The sequence below is a fragment of the Crinia signifera genome, chromosome 9 (assembly GCF_055691185.1).
Source record: "Crinia signifera chromosome 9, ASM5569118v1, whole genome shotgun sequence".
Taxonomy (NCBI): Eukaryota; Metazoa; Chordata; class Amphibia; order Anura; family Myobatrachidae; genus Crinia; species Crinia signifera.
In genome coordinates, this window is record NC_139225.1 from 145,657,597 (window position 1) to 145,678,919 (window position 21,323).

The following is a 21,323-nucleotide window of genomic DNA, read 5'->3' on the forward strand; positions in this document are numbered from 1 at the left end:
CCAGGAGGGACAAAATGCTCTGTTTCTGGACTGCCATCGCCTGTTTTGAACAGGTTAATGTATAAGAAATGTGTTTTACCACAGGTGATGGCAGTCATAAATTAAGAGGAAAGTCCAGGCACAGAGCAATGCTGAGGAGATAGTCCCACTCAGGGGCAGCCCTACTGTGATGTCGCTTTGTCCCGGACACCAGTCATATCCCAGATCCTGTACAATATAGTTCACAGACGCCGGGTCCGGTCTTCCCTGTATGGTTATATCTCCCTTCCTGCATCTGACACCTTTCTCCTCCCCCACAGAGGGACGCCTGCCTAACGGATGTCAAAAACATGAAACAGTTTGAGAATGTGGCCGATATTACAGACGTTGTGACCGATAATTTCTTATGCACAGGAGGTATAGAACCACAGGTTGATCCTCAAACATGCAAAGGTAATTAGGGATAATGATTTCTTCTAGAACTGTTTAACTTTTCATTTGTTTCCGTTCTTCCATATATGTTGTATACCTATCAACTCCTTCTGCCGGCATTGTGGACTTTAGTGAAATTTCTGGTTCCACACCTGCTGTTCCTCTTCTTGCCCAATGAGTTCCTAACCTGTAGATTCTCATATACCGGATTGTACTGGTTTCCACAGATAACAATGCTCAAAACAAGACACTTCAAGATGAGAAGTTCAAACGGGCCAAAGTAGCCTTCATGATCTCATATTTATCAGATTAGGTCCTTGCCTGGAGCACCATAGCTTGTTGGGAAGACTTGAGTGACCAGTTCCATTCTTCTGCATTTATCTGGACTTTTCCCAAGGTCTTTGATAAACCTAGGCTAGTATCTTTATCATCTGTAGGGACCATAATCATACTGTATGATGTGTCGTACAATTTTGCCCCTGGTGTTAGAGTTGGATTGGTAGAAGAAGCTGCATTTCTGAGAGGGTTTCCCTATAGACCTTTATCTCTTGGCTCAAGATCTTCAAGTTATTGGCCATCTGGGGAAATTTTTAGCTGACTTAATATTGGTTAGATCTTCATAGCAGTCTAAGTTTCAGCTTGTCCATCCTTGCCCAAAGCAACGCTTCTCATCATTCTTGTGCTAGACCACTGATCCGTTCCATGTTCCAAAGAAGCCCAGGGAAATATCCTGATGGTCTTATTCTCGGATCTATTCCTACCAACCAATCAGATTCTATTTATTATTTATTTAGCACCTTCTAGAAGATACTAGATATAATCTGCAAAAAAAGGTTGTGGAGCGCTAAAAATGGATCAATTGAATATTACAAATTTAATGAAATATTTATAAAGTTAAAATAACAGCTGAATGAACATATATAATAAAAAATTGAATAATGACAATATAATTAGAAATGACAATAAAATAGGACAAGGTAAGGTGATACTTAGGTCTCTGGATAGCTGCCGTGTATGTCCCTGGAATTGAAGGGCTTTAGAATTCCTTGGAAGTTGCCCAATAGGATGGTGGAGACAGTGGGCTGTCCTGGATTGTATAGAAAGACGCTGGAGGATGATCTTGTTCCCAATAGGGGAGTCCTCACTAGGATGCGCTGATTGTTGATGGTCACTGTGGTCGGTCTCACGCTGGAGGATGATCGAATTCCTGTTTAGTGGAAAGGTCCTCACGATAATGCGGATAGTTGAACCACAGATGTGCGATGGAAGTAGATCTCCAATGGAGGGAGATATTGGGGGCAATCCGGACAGGGTGACAATGAAAGGGACAAATTCCGGGATTGGCAGGGAATATAGCAGCATAGGCAGAGATCCTTACCAGTCCAAACTTAAAAGTAGCAAGTGCTAATCTGATTGTTTGCTACATCCCATCTTTAACAGAATTCCTATCTTAGTAAATTTATCCCTATAGATCACGGAGTTGACAGTGTGTAGATAGACAGCCTGTAGGATGACACCAAACAGTCAATAGGTCAAAACAAGCAGAATGTTGACATGGAAAAAGTTGGCAAATAAAAATGTTCACATGAATTTTTCAGGTGTCAATGTTGGTTCCTGAGCGTGTGGTTCCCCCCATTAATGTACCACGTTCATTCGAATTACTTTCTTCCTTCGCAATGTTTTGCGCTAGGTACCTCGCTACACTACTGATGCACTCAGAACATTTTACCGTTCCCAATCCCAGTCGTTGTTGTTGACACATTGGCTGTTGACTTCTCATCTAGTTACTACATTCAAAATGTAACTGTTTTAAAGGAGACATCCACAGAGAACAAAAAAAATATCTAAGAATTCATGCATTAGGACAAGGCAGGGCAACACCGGCCCTCCAGATGTTAATGAACTACAAATCCCAGGATGCTTTGCATTAGTTTTGCTATGTGGCCATGCTGAAACTGATGCAAGGCATGCTGGGATGTGTAGTTCATCAACATCTGGAGGGCCGGTGTTGCCCAGCCCTGCATTAGGATCTGCCACCAGAATCATCCTCCCTTTCCAAATTCTAATTTAAGGGAATCGTTAACAAACTAAATTTCATCTACTTTGGAAGTACCTAACTCTCATTTAAGCCAACTTATATTTATTATTAAATTCTTAAAAAAAACGATTATTCAAGTGGCCTCAGAATTGTATCCATATATTCACCACATACGTAAGCAAAAATAATGGTGTTTGTATATACTGTAAGCTGTATCTGGGTTTGGAGATATCCGCACAGACCACTATATTCACTATTGGCTGATTAGTCCTATACTATGTACAGTATATATATATATATATATATATATTCCCAGCGAGGGTGCTGCACTCCAACAAAATGCTTCAGTTAGTCCATATAAAATGAAGTTTTAATAAGCAACGTTTCGATGTCAGCGCGACATCGTCATCAGGCTTCAACATAATAAAATACAAAAGAACATACCTTTATAACAAACACCCAGGTGAGTTCCCAGACAGTGAACGCTGGAGACCAGCCCCTCAGCGCAGGCAGATGACGTCAGCAGCGCGAGGAGGGTCATCCAGTGATTGTGCACCCATCACCAAGACAACAGCAGTAAACAAATGGACGCGACCATGTCTTGTCAGGATCGTATACAAGCACACTGAAAAACAGAAAAACACATATCAATATATGCTGGAGGTATACTGAAAAACGCTATGCTAAATCTAATGCTAATTCTAATGATTTAGCATAGCGTTTTTCAGTATACCTCCAGCATATATTGATATGTGTTTTTCTGTTTTTCAGTGTGCTTGTATACGATCCTGACAAGACATGGTCGCGTCCATTTGTTTACTGCTGTTGTCTTGGTGATGGGTGCACAATCACTGGATGACCCTCCTCGCGCTGCTGACGTCATCTGCCTGCGCTGAGGGGCTGGTCTCCAGCGTTCACTGTCTGGGAACTCACCTGGGTGTTTGTTATAAAGGTATGTTCTTTTGTATTTTATTATGTTGAAGCCTGATGACGATGTCGCGCTGACATCGAAACGTTGCTTATTAAAACTTCATTTTATATGGACTAACTGAAGCATTTTGTTGGAGTGCAGCACCCTCGCTGGGAATATACATACATTTGTTTGGTGCGAGCACCCAGACGGTAACCGACTTAGGAGGCAGTGCCTGGCCACCCTGGGACTATATATATATATATATATATATATATATATATATATATATATATACATATACATATATATATATTATTAGTCTTGTAATTCACAGAGTTACATTAGGAGGTGCTCCTACTCCCAGGAACATTGGGGCAGATGTATTAAGCCTGGTGAAGAGATAAAGTGGAGATAAAGTGGAAGGAGATAATGCACCAGCCAATCATCTCCCAACTGTCATATTTCAAACACAGCTGATTGGCTGGTGTGTTATTTCCTTCCACTTTATCTCCAGTTTATCTCTTCACCAGGCTTAATACATCTACCCTATTAAGTACTAGCATGGAGTGAAGAAAGAGAAAAGTATTCCTATGATGGGGTACTCTTTGGACTAATAATCAAACAAGTAAATAATAGATAACTGATCATATTAATTGCAGACAATTAACTATTGTTAAAATGTAACTTTTATTATTCCAAGTAAAAAACTATTTTAAAGCTAGTGAGATATAAACAAAAAAAGTGTGTAAAGTGTTGAAAAGTGAAAGGATTACAATTGTGTGCACTTTATTAGTGTACTGTACATTTCCACCATGTCCTATTGAATCCAGTTAGAAATGAATGTTATAGAAACCTAATTGATACAGTGTTTATGTTAAACATAACATTATTCATGCAATGTTGCCAATTGTTGCAAACAGTGAGCTATGCCTTGGTTGTAATAGTGGTATATACAATCCAGGAGTATTTTGGTATACTGTTACTTAGGTATCAATAGTGCTGTTGTCCACTTTAGTAAGTATATTGGGACTGCACTGTACTTCCCCTCCAATGTTCGAACCGTAATAAATGCTATTGAGGGACGGCGCTCAATATATACACTAATGGACAAGGGCGTAACTACCATAGGTGCAGGGGGTGCAATTCCTATGGGGCCCACAGCTGAAAGGAACCCACATTCCCTTTCCAAGTAACATGTGTACATACATTTTTCACCATTGGGTGGAACATAGGGGCTCTTACAAACTTTTGCAATGGGACCTACAAATATCTAGTTACGCCACTATTATTTATTTATTTATTTATTAACAGTTTCTTATATAGCGCACACAAATTCCGCAGCGCTTTACAAAGCATAATTAGGAACAAAAACACATATCAAATTACAGTACAAGACAGTTTAGGACAAGTACATGGTAAATATGGATAGTTGCATCAGGGGACAGGACACTGAAGCAATCATCAGGGTGGCAGAGGTTTATATATTCTAAGAAAGGCACAAGAGGAGAGAGGGCCCTGCCCGTGAGAGCTTACATTCTAAAAGGGGGGGGTTAGACAGACGGGGTGACACAGAAGGGAAAGAAGTGGGCATAAACAGTAGGTTAGGATGAGAGATGGTCAGGTTTTATGCTGGAGGGTGGGAAGAGGTCAGCTTAGTCTTTGATATTTTAAGTCTAAAAAAGCGCTGGGTCATCCAGGAGTAGATAGCAGAGTGACAGTAGGAGATATGAGTGAGGATGGAAGGAGAGAGATCAGAAAAGGAGCGGTAGATTTTAGTATTATCAGCATATAGGTGATAGTGGAAGTTAAGTGAGCAAATAAGTTCACCCAGAGAGGACATATAGAGATAGAGAAGAAGAGGACCAATAAAATTTGGGGGGACACCTATTATCAATGGAAGAGCAGGAGAGGTGAAGTCATTAGAGGTACAGCAGGGCATTTTCAAAACAGACAGTGCAAATACCAGCATTAACAGTGATATTCAAAGTTTTAGCAGTTGCAGAAATGGTGATAAGCTGGATGAACAGTCAGATACCCAGGAGTAGTATGTTGTGAGTATGAAGTGAGCTCACTCAAAGCAGTCCTTTGGTTTTCTGAGTTGCTGTAGTTTCTGTTTTTCTGAATCACTTTGATATCAAGATGTTAAGTTGGTTGGCAGTTTCTGTCCAGTTTAAGTCCAATCTTTAATCTATGTAACTTTTTCTCCCTACTTAAAAATCTTCCTACTTTAAAAGCTGACAAAATATCAATAGTCAGCTTTCAATAGTCAGCCAGGCTGTGTCCGCCTAGTATTCTCACTAAATACTAAATGCTGTTTCTAAGTTAATTGATTAAGACCCCACCCAGCCAGAGCCCCTCTCCCACTAGCAATAAAACTAAGATAAACAAATGGTAAGAGGTTACATACCATCCCAGCCACTAATACATTCAAACTCACTTTAATTCTTAATACAATTGCACAAATACCTATAAGAATGCAATATGCAGGCAGAGTGATGGTGACTCAATACTGGCAATGGCATGTAAGGTTAAATACCTATAAGAATGCAATATGCAGGCAGAGTGATGGTGACTCAATACTGGCAATGGCATGTAAGGTTAAATACCTATAAGAATGCAATATGCAGGCAGAGTGATGGTGACTCAATACTGGCAATGGCATGTAAGGTTAAATACCTATAAGAATGCAATATGCAGGCAGAGTGATGGTGACTCAATACTGGCAATGGCATGTAAGGTTAAATACCTGTAATGAGATGAATAAGAAGAAGACAGGCGTTACATCACAGTCGTTCCAGAATAAGTCCAATCTTTAATCTATGTAACTTTTTCTCCCTACTTAAAAATCTTCAATATCCAATAGCCACTGCTATTGGATATTGAAGAACAGTGCTATTGTCCTCACTGATTACTGTGTCCACAGCCAATTGTATTGCAGAATACAGGTTTTATCCCCACGTTCAGTGACTGGGAATGAGTGCTTATGGTAGCGCTGGTCTATATCTACATATAGCGCTATTATAACGCCAATCAGTGTATTAAAGATGATATTGTGTCCAAACTGGTTAATACCTTGGACATAATTTAATATTCAAGAATAAAGGTAATTCTGATCTACACTGGGATGTCTTGTATAACACTTTTTCGTTTTTCAACCAATAGAGCTGCCCCCATATGTTTCTATAGGGAATGCAATCTGACGGATTGTATCAAGAAGCAACTGCAGTACCTCACCTGTCCTCTGGGACTGCGTGTTTGTTTTATCGCCTATCTCACTCAAGGGATCCCTGGGGTAAATTTACTAAGTGGTGGTTTAGGCAGAATGTTTAACCTCCTGTCCCGGCCATCGCCTTTAATTTATGTATCCTATGTCTCCTTCACTATGGACCTTATTCTGATTGACTCGCAAGGCTGCGAAATACACAGCCTTCTGAGTTCATCAGATGCCCCCCCCCCCCCCCTGCATTTGCGACCTTCGACTGATTTCTCCAGCACTCACAGCTGGTGTCTCTAATCTGCAGGCAGCTGCCATCCGCTGACATTAGCTGCCCGCCCCCCGCACCCACATCACGGCCTCATTATCAGGAGAAGTGGGAACGCCTATGAAATGCTGGGTGTTCCCATATGCTAATTGGGCTGCCTGGCGCCCCCCGCCCCTGCCCGCTGTGTAGGGTACATGCACCTTGGCAAACAGGCAGGCCCGGATTTGTCACTAGGCCCGTGAGGCACGGGCCTAGGGGCGGCACCTGCCATGGGCGGCAGCCGCCAGGCACCTGCTGTCATACAGTCTGTCAGTCTGACACTGACAGAGCCGCCGCTCCTCAGTGCAGGGAGGTGCTCTCTGTATCCCCACAGCGGTTCCTGCACTGCCTGTGTCTCAGTGGCAGCGCTGCTGCTGCCGGCTGAAACTACAGTCCTGTCCCGTCCCTCCCTCGTTCTGAGCAGGGCATGATGTGCTGACAGCCTGAAACTCCGGAGGAGTCCGTCCACCCAGGCTGTGAAAAACTTTGATCTTCTGTGTGTATTCTCCCTGCAGTGCAGATTACGGAGCCCTCCCTCCGCTCTTATGTGTCGGGAGCAGACACTTTAACTGTTTGCATCCCTTCTAGTAACAGTAAGTGCTACTAAATTAGCCTGCAAAATGTTTGTGCCTCTCTTACCAGAGCTAATTATTGTGTGTTTCCAACACCAGTATTGAGTACTGGTGTTTTTTATTTATTATGGCATATATATATATATATTATATGCAGGTGCACGTATACATACATATGGGGGGGTGGCCAAAAATGTTGTGCCTAGGGGCGGCCTGACCCCTAAATTCGCCCCTGCAAACAGACGCACACCATCGAACGCACGGAGGACTGGATCATTTAGAATAAGGTCCTATGGCCGGTTTGTTAGCTTACCTTTGTATTTTATTTTATTAATGTATTCAATTTAATCCAGAAGACATGTATTTGGTAACAAGCTGCATCTGAGATTTAACTGCTCCATTTTCTGTCGCAGGAGACTCCGGAGGACCTCTTATTGTGGAATTCAAAAAACGCTACATGCAGGTGAACGTCTCTCTTGTGATCACAATGGTAGATTTTGCATAAAGGTTAGGATCCAGCATAATGACTGTACCAAGAGATACAACAAGCAGAAAGTGAGCACGGAGTTACTCCTGGTACATTCGTTATAATGAAATAACAGTAACGCTCTGTTCGTCTTCGTATTGGGCAGCAAATTAATGATCCTTATTGCCCTATATATGGAATGATAACTCACAGGAAGGTTTATTGTGTCGTTCCTTTAGCCACTTGCATGGTGTGGTCATATCAGATAGAACCACAACGGGCTGGGCTTTCCCTGACATGGTCGCATCTAATGCGACCTAGTAGAAATGTCAACTGAGTGGCTGCTGGAAGTCAGTTGCCAGTTTCTGTGGGGCCTCCTGGCCTCTATTCACCTTATCCTTCATTCTCCCCGTGTGTGTCTGCCCGATTATTGTGATCCACTGTGATTTATCCAGCGCTGCCCTCAGTGTACAGATTCGGCAGCTGCAGAGAGGACCAGGTGGCTGCAGAGATGACCAGCGACTAGGGCTATGTACACTGGGTTACTCAATGGAGTATTAGGAGAGGGGTATGTGTGTGTGTGTGTATATGCATGTATATATATATATATATATATATATATATATATATATATATATATGTGTGTGTGTGTGTGTGTGTGTGTATGTGTGTTTGTGTGTGCACAATTATAATATAAGAACTATTTTGTAGTTTAACAGCTCACAAACGTCAGGAAAAGCAGCAGAAGATAAATGCTCTTAGTCACCAAGACTAGTCAGAACCTCCGTGTCCCCGGGCAGGCTCACCTGTGCCATCACCACCTGACACCCAGACAACTGCTGGGGCAGGAGAGGAGGGGAGATGCCAGATAAATTCTCCCCAGCTCTTAAGCCGGCCATATACTGTACCTACAGATTTATCCAATCTGGCTGGTTGGAATGAAAATCTGGTAATGTATGGCAATGATATCTGACCCAGTGCCGGAAAACTGACAGAAATAGTCATTCAGATAAATTGGTTAAAATCAAATGGATTTAATCTGACTTTCAATTTTTGGCTGTTTTTCAGTGTTTGGGAACAAATTAACAAATGTCATTTACACCCACATATTACTAGATTTGCCTTTCAACCAGCCAAATTGGACAATAAATCTACAGTATAAGTGTATAGCGAGCAGAGGAAGCTGCACCTCACACAGGGCCTTATTCTAGTTCACACTTTCTGACAAAATCCTTCTTAGATGGACAAAACCATGTGCACTGCAGTGGGGCAGATGTAATATGTACAGAGATAATTCGATTTGGGTGAGTTATTTTGTTTCTGTGCAGGGTAAATACTGGCTGCTTTATTTTTACACTGCAATATAGATCTCACTTTGAAGTAAAACCCCACCCAAATCTAATTCTCTCTGCACATGTTACATCTGACCCACCTGCAGTGCACATGGTTTTGTCCATCTAAGAAGGAATTTGTCAGAAAGAGTGAACTAGAATAACCCCCACAGCTCTGTCCGGTTCTGGGGAAAGAGGAAGAGGGGGCGTGGTGGTGATGTCACAGGAGAGGAGAGCTGATCAGGGGAGCTGTCCAGCACAGTCAGTGCTAAATGTTTCTGCTGCATCCTGTGAGAGGTTAGCAAGCCTGAAGCAGAGTATCTTACAAATAATGCCACCCATCAATGGGCCTGATTCACATCTGATCAATAGGTCTACCCCAAATGGTCGACGTGCAATAGTTCCACTGCGCCAAAAGGTCGACATGAAAAATGGCCCTATGCAATGGGTTGACAGGGTCAAAATATTTCAAAGGTGAAGAAGAAAAGTACTCTCTTCTGTTTGGGGGCTCTCCTTTAAATGTCAAAAAAGGTTTTTAATAAAATTTAACTTTTAATGGTTCCATAAAACTTCTGTACTGTATCCCTCTTGCACATCCCTTTCCTTAGGGGTACTCTCATCTCCAGAAAGTATTTATTGGCACCCAACCCTGCACTGTTATTATAACAACAGGGTAGTTGCACTACCAAAAAGGAGAAAGCAGACACCCCACTTTTCTAACTCTGACACTCTATACATACAGCTAAAAAATTGCCGAACGCTCACTGACTCTCAGAGAACCAGGACGGTTGAGAGAATCAGCAGCAGCTTCCGCAATCTTTACGACTGTGAGTGTCACTTATCTCTGATATACATCTCCACATTTATACCCCCTCTCTTGTAACGGTTACCTACGCAATTACATACCTAGATTGGCTCTGCATCTCTGAACTATGTCACACTAAGCAGCTCGGTATAACTGATTGATTGAATAATAGACTCATCTGAGACTGCCTAGGCTATAAGGGATAATATCCGGACTGCACCAGAGGAGAACAATTTCTCTCTGGCCAAATAATCGGATATCTATATTTCGCTTATCACTTCCTTACCACAGGTGATAGGAACAAGAAAATTTGAATCTGAAACCTGGCTGATATATAACAATAGCCCCGATTGTCTGATCATTACTTATTATTTGATTCCTATCAGATTAACCTGGTGTGTATACCAACAGTTGAATACAAATTTATTCTATAATATCTAAATATCATTCAACTGTCCATCCTTAATGTTTGATGTTGTCTGTCTGTATGTCGAATTATAAGTTTTATGGAACCATTAAAAGTTAAATTTTATTAAAAACCTTTTTTGCCATTTAAAGGAGTGCCCCCAAACAGAAGAGAGTACTTTTCTTCTTCACCTTTGATATATTACCCTTACTCTCAGGGGAGCACCGCCACGTCACTATCTACCAATTAATTTGTTAATTGATGCAAAGTTACTGTGGTAAATTTATTTCAGTACAAGACCCAACGATATTACCTACACCATTCAGTGTCACTTGTGCTCAGGTCTATCCCCTCCCAGATCCCCTTTTCCCACCCCCTCTCCCATTTATACAACAGGGTCAAAATGTTGACATGAAAGAGGTAGACACATGGCAAGGTCAACATGAGTCAACATGAGTCAACATAGAGGGAGAATATAATACTGTGTCCAGCCTGAGGCATGGTGAGTGTAGCGAGCCACGTGAGGTTCGGCATTAAACTAATTGGGGGTCCATGTCGACAGTTGTCAACATTGACACAAAAAGGTTCATGCATCTACCCTATTCATGTTGACATGTTGACTCAGTTGGCACGTTGACCATGTCAACATTCCCCATTTCCACCTTTCCTATGTCAGCCATTTGACCATAGCAACCTACTGACTGGCTCCAGAAAAATGGTGCCCGCCAATGTTTCGGAGACAATATTAACTGTGGTGAACCTGACTGTGGACTAGTTGTCAGGACACTCGTCTTATAATAATGCAGTAAGCCGGCGTCCATGTCCAGACAGAAAATCCTCTGATTCCGAATCAGCCCCACTGTGTTATAGGGCATATATGTCTCAGCGATCCTTTCCTGTATTTTATGTTTTCTGGTTCTTACAGTCGGTAACTGGTGACATTATTACTGTGGCTGAGCTAAGAGTCTCCCTTACTTTTCTTTAGGTGGGAATTATAAGCTGGGGGAACGTGAACAGCTGCATCGGGTCTAGAAGGCCTTTCACACCAGTTCCAGCAGATTCCCGGGACTTCCATACCGATGTCTTCCATATGATGGACTGGATAAAGGAAGTTGTACAGGATGATCTGGAATTTCTTAAATAAATTATCCAATACTAAGGGAGACAGGAAATTGTGCCACAAACGTTTTGGTGCAATAGATTTCTAAAGGAGAACAATCACCTAGTAATGCTGCAAAATCCCAGCTATGCAAATTCAGATAATTAGGATACGTTACAATTGGAAACATTTAAAACTACCTTGTAGAAAATGTTCTACTTACATGAACTCCAGCGCCCCGCATATAGCGACCTCTGCTGTTCTGTCTCTGTAATATCAGTCATAGCGCCACGGCCCATTTCTCGGTTGGCATCTTCCACAGAGGCTGGAACTGGACACAGCCCGGCGGAACCGGACAATGGCGCAGATGTATTAAGCCTGGTGAAGAGATAAAGTAGAAGGTTATAACACACCGGCCAATCAGCTGTGTTTGAAAAATGACAGTTATGAGTTGATTGGCTGGGTTGTTATCACTTTCCACTTTATCTCCACCTATCTCTTCGCCAAGTTTAATACAACTGCCCGAAAATGCTAAGGGTACAGTAACCTCTGCTACTTATAGATTTCCTAAGATGCTGACTTCACCTCAGTAAAATGTCTTGTACCCCCTCCCCTTACAGAATAATGACTGAATCCAACATAACAGTGTATAAATATTCTGAATTAATTACATTTTCGTAGCATAATTTTACTTGAACATTTAATATATAACCAAACAGTCAGACCAGTATTGCAGTGATTATAACAGCTCTACAGGGGCATCTCGAACTTGAAACAAAAGTTATTTATTATTGCCAGCTATTTATATAGCGCACACATATTCCGCAGCGCTGTACAGAGTATAGTTGAACATTCACATCAGTCCCTGCCCCAGTGGAGTTTACAATCTACTGTATATTCCCTACCACATGTACAGGCACACACAGACATTCTAGGGTTAATTTTGTTGAGAGCCAATGAGCCTACCAGTATATTTTTGGAATGTGGGAGGGAACCGGAGAAAACCCACGCAAGCACAGGGAGAATATACAAACTCCGCACAGTTAGGGCCATGGTGGGAATGGAACCCATGACCTCAGTGCTGTGAGGCAGTAATGCTAACCAATACACTGTCCGTGTCAATGAATATGGATAGGCAGCTCTCCCTGGTATAAACAGCATATGTGACAGGTCCGCCAGCACGTGTTGCCAACATTTCAGGTGTTTTAAATACATTTTTCATCAAGGTTACAAAACACATAGACATTACCCTATAAAAGGTAAGTCTCCCAAATTTGCACGCCACCCGGACATCCCAACCTGGAACTGATTGGCACCCGCCAGGGCAGTAAGCACCAGATATTTTGGGGTATCTTTACATCAGAAGTATCGGCAGGACCTCCCACCCTCACCTTAATCTCCCCCTGAAGCCCCGACAATTCACTGCTCTTGGCCCCAGCGGCAGGTCATCAGATGGCGCTCCTAGCCATGACCAGTGGTGCCAAGAGGGGGGGGTAAGCAGGGGGCCCGGATAGAGGGCCCACTGCTACTGGTTGAGTATGTAAAGGGGTGCATTGCGGTCACTCCCTGATGTGCTGCTGTACAGGAATTACCAGCAGTAGTGAGCAGAGAGGACGCGTGTCCAGTGCAGCTGCCCCCAACTCCCCTGGTGCATCCCCCCTGTGTTGAGCATGGGTATTCATGTATATTCAGGTTTCATTAAACCTCCCTCACACGCATGCATGACTGCAGTGGGCCGGACCACAGCAGCACACGGAAGCTATAGAGCAGGGCTGGGCAACACCGACCCTCCAGATGTTAATGAACTACACATCCCAGCATGCCTTGCATCAGTTTCAGCATGGCCACATAGCAAAACTAATGCAAAGCATCCTGGGATGTGTAGTTCATTAACATCTGGAGGGCCGGTGTTGCCCAGCTCTGCTATAGAGGGACATGACGCCGTATTTATGGATGGCCATCGACAAACGATGATTCAAAATCATTGATGGTTTATGGCAGATGTTGAATATTTTTGCCATCAATGGGGAAGGATAGCTCCACCCCCGACAACTCGGCAGCCCTGCACCCACGTTCTGATTGGCTTGTAGACCAGTCAGTCAAAGAGAATGGATAACCATTTATTTCTAAAACTATTGATGGTTGTCCATTACATAGTTTTTAACTATCGATGTCTGGATGCAGAATCACCATCAATTTCAACCATCGATGGTGACTGCACCAATGGCCATCCCTAGCCGCATTCCAAAATTGGAGTATGTGGACCAGCAAACAGTGAAGAACTGCGACTGCTCCTGATTGGCTGCTGGCTCAGGAGCTCTGATTGGCTAGTAACTAGAGATGTGCAGACTCAGATTCCGGAGATCTGAGCCCCCACGGACGTCATCATTTCGAGCCCGGTTTCCAGCAGCGCTCGGAGATTCCCGCCTGACTCGGGTCCGTCCGCGTGGTCAGAACGTCATCTCCCGGCGCCGGATTTCACGAGGCTTTAAAAGCGGCTGCTGCACCCGCCATCTTCACTCCAGTCTAATAGTGGGTTGGGAGAGGGTGTGTTGGTGCTGCTGCTGGGGCTTAAACTTGAGCTTGACCGCAATATTTTTTAATCGCTGGGGCTGTCTCTCAGTGCTGCTGTGTAGTCTAACTGTGTACTTGTAGTACTACTGACTCCTCTGTGCGGTCTACCTCTGGTGTGCTGCGCTGAAATTATTTTATTCGCTGGGGCTGTCTCCCTCAGTGCTGCTGTGTACTCTGTTCTCCTCTCTGCTTAGGAGAACAGTCTAACTGTGTACCTGTAGTACTACTGTCTCCTCTGTGCTGGGGCCTACCTCTGGTGCTGTGCTGTAATATTATATTAATAATTAATTATATTATATATATATAGTCCACTGGTGCTGCCTGCACTGAATCTGCCAGTATTATTTAGTTACTCAGTCCACTGTTGCCACTGACAGTGCTACTGCCTACCTAGTGTACCTACCTAGTACATACTAGGCTGCTATATCTAATTTAATTAAAAAATAATACTTGTGCTGTGTGGGACTGTAAAAAATAATTCCATGCTGCTGGTGCACTGACGTGTGCCACTGAGTGCCACTGCCAAGCAGTACCTAATTATAAAATTAATTATTATATAAATTCTGCTGGTGCACTGCATAAAGCTACTGGTGGTGTGTAATATTAATAACTACCTTTTGTGGTGACCATTGGCAGTGCTACTGCCTGCCTGCCTACCTACCTAGTACTTTATTTGCTCTACCTACTAGGCTGCTATTTTATTAATAATTAATTGAATTATATATAGTCCACTGGTGCTGCCTGCACTGAATACTGTGAATAGAGGTTGCCAGTATTATTTACTCAGTCCACTGTTGCCACTGGCAGTGTTACTGCCTAAGTGTACCTACCTAGTAGTACAACTACATACTAGGCTGCTATATCTAATTTAATTAAAAAATAATACTTGTGCTGCGTGGGACTGTAAAAAATAATTCCATGCTGCTGGTGCACTGACGTGCGCCACTGAGTGCCACTGCCAAGCAGTACCTAATAATAAAATTAATTATTATAAATTCTGCTGGTGCACAATACTAGTATTGCTGACTTATCTACCTGTCTTGTGCCTAGTACTGTCTTATCTACCTGTCTGGTGCCTAGTACTGCCATATCTACCGTCTGGTCTGGGGCTCACTGCCTAATACTGCTGTATCTACATGTCTGGTCTGGGGCTCACTGCCTAATACTGCCGTATCTACATGTCTGGTCTGGGGCTCACTGCCTAATACTGCCGTATCTACATGTCTGGTCTGGGGCTCACTGCCTAATACTGCCGTATCTACATGTCTGGTCTGGGGCTCACTGCCTAATACTGCCGTAACTACATGTCTGGTCTGGGGCTCACTGCCTAATACTGCCGTATCTACCGTCTGGTGCAGAGTTTTGCCTTATCTACCTGTCTGGTGCCTAGTACTGCCGTATCTACAGCTGCAGTGCCACTCTTACATGAGCCACGAGTTTGTGTCGCACACTTGTGTGGCTTAGCATAGTTATCCAGCTACCTCGGTGCAACCTTTTGCCCTAAAAACAATATTGTGAGGTGTTCAGAATAGACTGGAAATGAGTGGAAATGAATGTTATTGAGATGAATATAGCGTAGGAGCAAAAAAAAAAAAAAAACCAATATTCTGCGATTTTAGCAGGTTTTATGCTTTTTTAACAAAAAAATCAGAACCCAAACCCCAAAAAATCCTAACACAAAACATTTAGGAGGTGTTTTGCCAAAACCTATTAGAACCCAAAACCTCAAGGTAATCAGAACCCAAAACCCGAAAAGTGGCCGGTGCACATCCCTACAAGTAACCAGCTCCAAATGTAAAATGCTGCCATTGCTGTCCATCCAATCATCATACGGTCGTTAGAGTGACATGCATTGGGTTGACCACTGAAGGTGGACGTGGCTTAGGTCAATACTTGAAATAGGTCGACATGTCTATGGTCGACATGGATAAAAGGTTGACACAATCATAAGGTTGACATGGGTTTTCACTTCTTTTTTTAAGCCAACATATGACAGGCGGTTATTCGTGCCCCATCATCCGCTAGGATGTGGAGGGAGAATATAATAGCGAGCATGGCATGGGAGGGGACGTGGTACACTGATACAGTGACCATGTCAACTATGTCGGCATTCAAAAAAAAAACAGTGAAAAAGTGTTGACCTAATGATTGTGTCGACCTAATGCTTGCGTCAACCTTCCACAAATGTCGACCTTAGGGATGTTGACCGATTTCAGGTGTCGACCTTCAGTGGTCGACTCATTGCATGTCAACCTTTGGTTGGGCGATCCAATGACCCATACCCCATCAAATCAGTCCTCTATAACCCCATCAAATATATACTTCATGTGATACAGCCGCAATCCTGGGCGCTTATACAAACCTCCGTCACCTCGCTTACTCCCACGTGACTAATACACTTCACATAATAATGACACCACTGCCGGTGCCACCACTAGGCAGGACTAGGCATTTGCCTAGGGCGCCGGCCGCTAGAGGGCGGTACTGAGCCACTGAGGTACCATAAAGAGGTACCCGAAAGCAGGGAGCGGGGAGCAGGTAAGTCTGTGTGATCCATCCTCCCTCTCCCCTCTCCTATCTCGCCCGTGGCATGGTCCCTGCTCCCCTCGCGCCGCCCGCTCCCCGCTGGGGGGATTTCAGCGCGGCACCACCTATGCTCCAGGGGGGGGGTAGTATCGCCCGCCGCACCCCCTCCCCCCCGTGCCGCAGTATCGTCCGCACCCGTGCCCCCCCCAAGCGGGCGGGCGGACGGGCGGCGCAGGGTTTTTTTTTGCCTGGGGCGGGCGGGGGGCTTGCACCTTCCCTGCACCACTGTAATTATATAAAGATTAACGTTAAGTACTGATAATGTGTCTGTAATTAACGTCGTTACCAAATGCCGCTGCCAATGGAGATTGTGCGTTTATCACACTGGATTGTGGTCTTGGCAACAAACCTTGTGTGGTTTATACCGGTTGATTATATCAGTTTAGCAGGTTTGGGACAGAGGTTTCCCGTGGATGGAAGACCTGGCCATTACCCATGGGGCCTGTAGTGATTGTGGTGGAGGCACTGCCAATATTTAATCTATAAGACTATGAGAAGATAACTGCTATGTGGGCACCACTTATAAATCCTATCCTATTAACCCCTGATGCCGGCGTCCCTTCTCCCGATACCCACTGTTATCGGGTATTACGTTTTGTGTGTCTTTTAACTCATGCAGTTGTGTCCGCGTGTTTATTTTTAGCGGTAAGATTTGTGTCCATGTGTTTTACAGATGGAGCCAGCCTCAGCTAGCCATCTCTGGATAGCCATGGTGAGCCATGCTGAGCCAAGGCCTATTGTTCTCAGCTGCAATACAATACATAGAACAATACAGTTGGGGCAGTGGCATAACAATGCCCCGCAGACCCTGCAGTGGCAGGGAGGCAATGTGTAGATGTGGGCGCCGGGGTCTGTGGGGCTATTGTAATGCCGCTGCTGCCTGCCAGGACCTCCCCTGACGGATCTGTGTCTGGGACCTGCACATTTACTTGTCTGTGGTCCTGGCTCCCCTGTCCGCTCCTGGCTTCTGCTATTAATCTAAACCAGTGGTTCCCAACCTTTTTTCTCTCCCGTACCCCTTGATTAGGCTTTTCATTGATAAGTACCCCCTCCTCTCATTTTGAAATATGGACAGTACTTAGCGGTATGCGGATCCTTATGCATGTCCTTATATTAAGGAGGAGCGGAGGAGTAGTATACAGCAAGGAATCATGCCCTTCTGTGTCTAGACACTGGTTGTGTATTATCTCCAGAATTCCCGCTAACACCAGTAGGATTAATGCCGCTGCTTCCTCCACCTTTGTCAGTGCTGGGCAGATGACTGCTGATGTCTGAGGGCAGCACGGGAAGCTCCCAGTGGATTGCTGGTCAGGCATATGACACAACATGGTTGGTCTCCATGGCAACGGGTCTTCTTCAGCCATCAAAAGACCTTTTCATCGTCCGCCATTACCAATATTATTTTCAAGTACCCCCAACTGGTCTGCAGAGTACCCCCAGGGGTACTAGTACCCCAGGTTGGGAACCACTGATCTAAACGGACCACCACAAAATGTCTGCCACCATACAGCAGAGAGTTTTTGAGGATGCTAGAGGAGGCGGCAGCCTTCTCTAGCATCCTGAAAAACTGTCTGCTATATGGGGGCGGACATTTTGTGATGGTCCTTTCCATTAGAAGCTGGAGCCAGGAGCGGACAGGGGTGCCTGGACCGCAGACAAGGTGCGGAAACCTTCTACAGAAGCAGCTTTTGGAGAGGAAAGGCAGGGGAGGATTAATTTATCTAGGGAGGGGGGGGGGAAGCAGGGGGTGGTGCTGCCGAAATATTTGGCGGGGGCGCAAAACACTGAATAAAGGATTAGCAGAGTAAACTCACTTAATCCTATTAAAGGGCTAGATGAGGATGGCTCCATCTGTATTTCTAGGGGTAAGATAGCGTTAAGTTAGTGTAAAGTTGTGTAATCTTAGAGAAGATTATGAGGGATGTGGGTGTAAGTGAGATAACGGAGGTTTGTATAAGATCAAAGGTTTGTAGCTGTTGTGGGGCAATAGATGGAGGAAATGATTAGGACATTTGGTGGAAAGGTTCTTCCCTGTTGGCGCAGGAGATATGGCCTATCACTGTAATAAGAAACATACAGTCAGTGCCAGATTAAGCCTTCAGGGGGCCCGGGGCACTTTAGACATGGGGGCCCCCTTGCACTTGCCATTACTTGATGCAAACTGCATGGGAGAATATTACACTGTCAAAACACAGAGTAAAGGCAGTATGAACTTGGCCAATGGGTAACTGCAGGGAATATATATATATATATATATATATATATATATATATATATATAGATAGATACATACATACCACTTGAAAAGCCTGTGTTTTTCCCTCTGCACCTTACTCTGTAGGACTGTAGGAGACCTCACTGTCCCAGTGCTGCCTCTGATTAAAAACCCTCCCATGACTAGGCTGCTGCTGTCCTCCATGGGCCTGAGAAGCATGGAATGAGAGCTCAGCACAATCCTCTCAGCCTCTGCCTTCTTGTGCAAAGTTTCAGTCAACTCCCAGTAACGCACTGCACACTTGTGCAGTCAGTGTGCCGTGGCTCCCGATGCTCAGCATTATTAATCATTGTCACATTGGCAGATAGGTGAAGCTGCAGCACGACCCCACTCCCATGCACAAAACCTTTAGCTAAAAAAAAATACATGCCAAATACAGGGGGCCCCTAGCTAGAGGGGGCCCAGGGGTACTTGCCCCTGCTTTAATCCGGCCCTGCATACAGTCATACCCAGAAAATGTGTCCAGTCTGTACTCTATGGTGCTGCCTTAGTGGGTCAGATGTATAAAGGTGTATAGAATACGTTCCTGGGTTTGATGTTCATCAGACCAGTCCAATCTGTCTGTCCCTCTATCTTAAGGTGCCCATACACTAGTAAGATTTATCTTCAGATCTGGCTGGTTGGAACAAAAACATGGTTATGGATGATTGACAGTTTGTCAGTTTTCCAGCATTTCCAAGCAAATGGTCAACTGTCATTTGCTCTCATCCATAACCATGTTTTTGTTCCAACCAGACAGATCTGCAGATAAATCTGCATGTGTATGGCCACCTTAAGTTTGTTGTACAGAATTCCTCCCAGATGATTGTGGACAGAAAAATAAAAGGAAACCACATGCGTAGTATTCCTTTTTGTTATACAGGAAAATAAAGGGGAATATACAGTAGGTGATTCTTTCTCTCCTTTTAGGGTGATAATCCAGCGTGCCCTACTGACACTGCTGGTTCAGGTGATAAAAGCATATTAAGGTATCATTTATGTTCTAGCTTCTCCCGCAGGCCCGCCTACAGGGGGGGTTGGTGGGGTCTGGAGTCCCGGGCCCTGACAGAGAAGGGGACCCATACCTGGTCCTACAACTGTAAATATTAAATATGTCCTTACCAGCTATCTATCTCTGCCCCTGATTTCTGTCCCCGTGGTGTGTCCATCGGCTCTGCTGCAGCCAGACTCTGCTCTGGTCTCGCTGCAGCAGGGGCTGCTGGGACATGTTGTTGTTTTTAAGTGTCTGGCAGCCAGGCACTTAAAACAAAACTACATGTCCCAGCAGCCCCTGCTGTCCGGGACCAGAGCAGACCAGATTAATGGATGCCTGAAAGCAGTTCTCGGTAAGAGGAGATCATGGTGCACTGCCTGTGCGGATGAGGGGAAGAGGAGGACCTAGCATTGCCAGCAAGTCACAGGGATTCAAAGCAAACACTGCAGCAAGGATCTCCCTGCCCACCACAGTGAGTACTTGTATTATACTATATATTCTTGTTCAGGCTGATCTCTCTCTATCTCTAAGTCCCAGGCCCCATCATTTCTGATGGCAGCCCTGTTCTTCAGGGATCATCTACCCCAACCCAAGCATAGGCAACACTGGGGGGTAGTCCGGGGGTGCAGAGAAAAAGCATAATACAGAAATCCAGGTAAGTGAAATGTGATCTATTACTATGTTTTTGGGATTGGGGTATGTGTGTTAGGTTTAGGCTGCAGGCAGGGAAGCGTTAGGTTTAAACTGTGGGGAGAGAGGATTAGGGTTGGACACATAGATCTGAGGGGTTGGGGTACAGCCTAACCCCAACCCCCCAGATCTATGTGTCTAACCCTAACCCTCCCTCTGCACAGCCTAACCCCAACCCCCCAGATCTATGTGTAAAACCCTAACCCTCCCTCCGCACAGCCTAACCCCTACCCCCAGATCTATGTGTAAAACCCTAACCCTCCCTCCGTGCAGCCTAACCCCAACCCCCCAGATCTATGTGTAAAACCCTAACCCTCCCTCCGTACAGCCTAACCCCAATCCCCCAGATCTATGTGTAAAACCCTAACCCTCCCTCCGTACAGCCTAACCCCAACCCCCAGATCTATGTGTAAAACCCTAACCCTCCCTCCGTGCAGCCTAACCCCAACCCCCCAGATCTATGTGTAAAACCCTAACCCTCCCTCCGTACAGCCTAACCCCAACCCCCCAGATCTATGTGTCTAACCCTAACCCTCCCTCCGCACAGCCTAACCCCAACCCCCCAGATCTATGTGTCTAACCCTAACCCTCCCTCCGTACAGCCTAACCCCAACCCCCCAGATCTATGTGTAAAACCCTAACCCTCCCTCCGTACAGCCTAAC

General features: G+C 44.6%; 1 protein-coding gene across 1 annotated transcript in view; it reads left to right on the top strand.

Annotated features, from left to right (window-relative positions):
- Window positions 1-12,234, top strand: part of LOC146036243 (complement factor B-like) — a 75,664-nt gene extending 63,430 nt beyond the window's left edge. The window contains exons 16-18 of the mRNA XM_083160121.1: window positions 300-432; window positions 7,869-7,918; window positions 11,449-12,234. Coding sequence (XP_083016247.1) covers window positions 300-432; window positions 7,869-7,918; window positions 11,449-11,607 — 342 coding nt within the window. The 3' untranslated portion in view covers window positions 11,608-12,234. The remainder of the gene's footprint in view (window positions 1-299; window positions 433-7,868; window positions 7,919-11,448) is intronic.
- The last annotated feature ends 9,089 nt before the right edge of the window (window positions 12,235-21,323 follow it).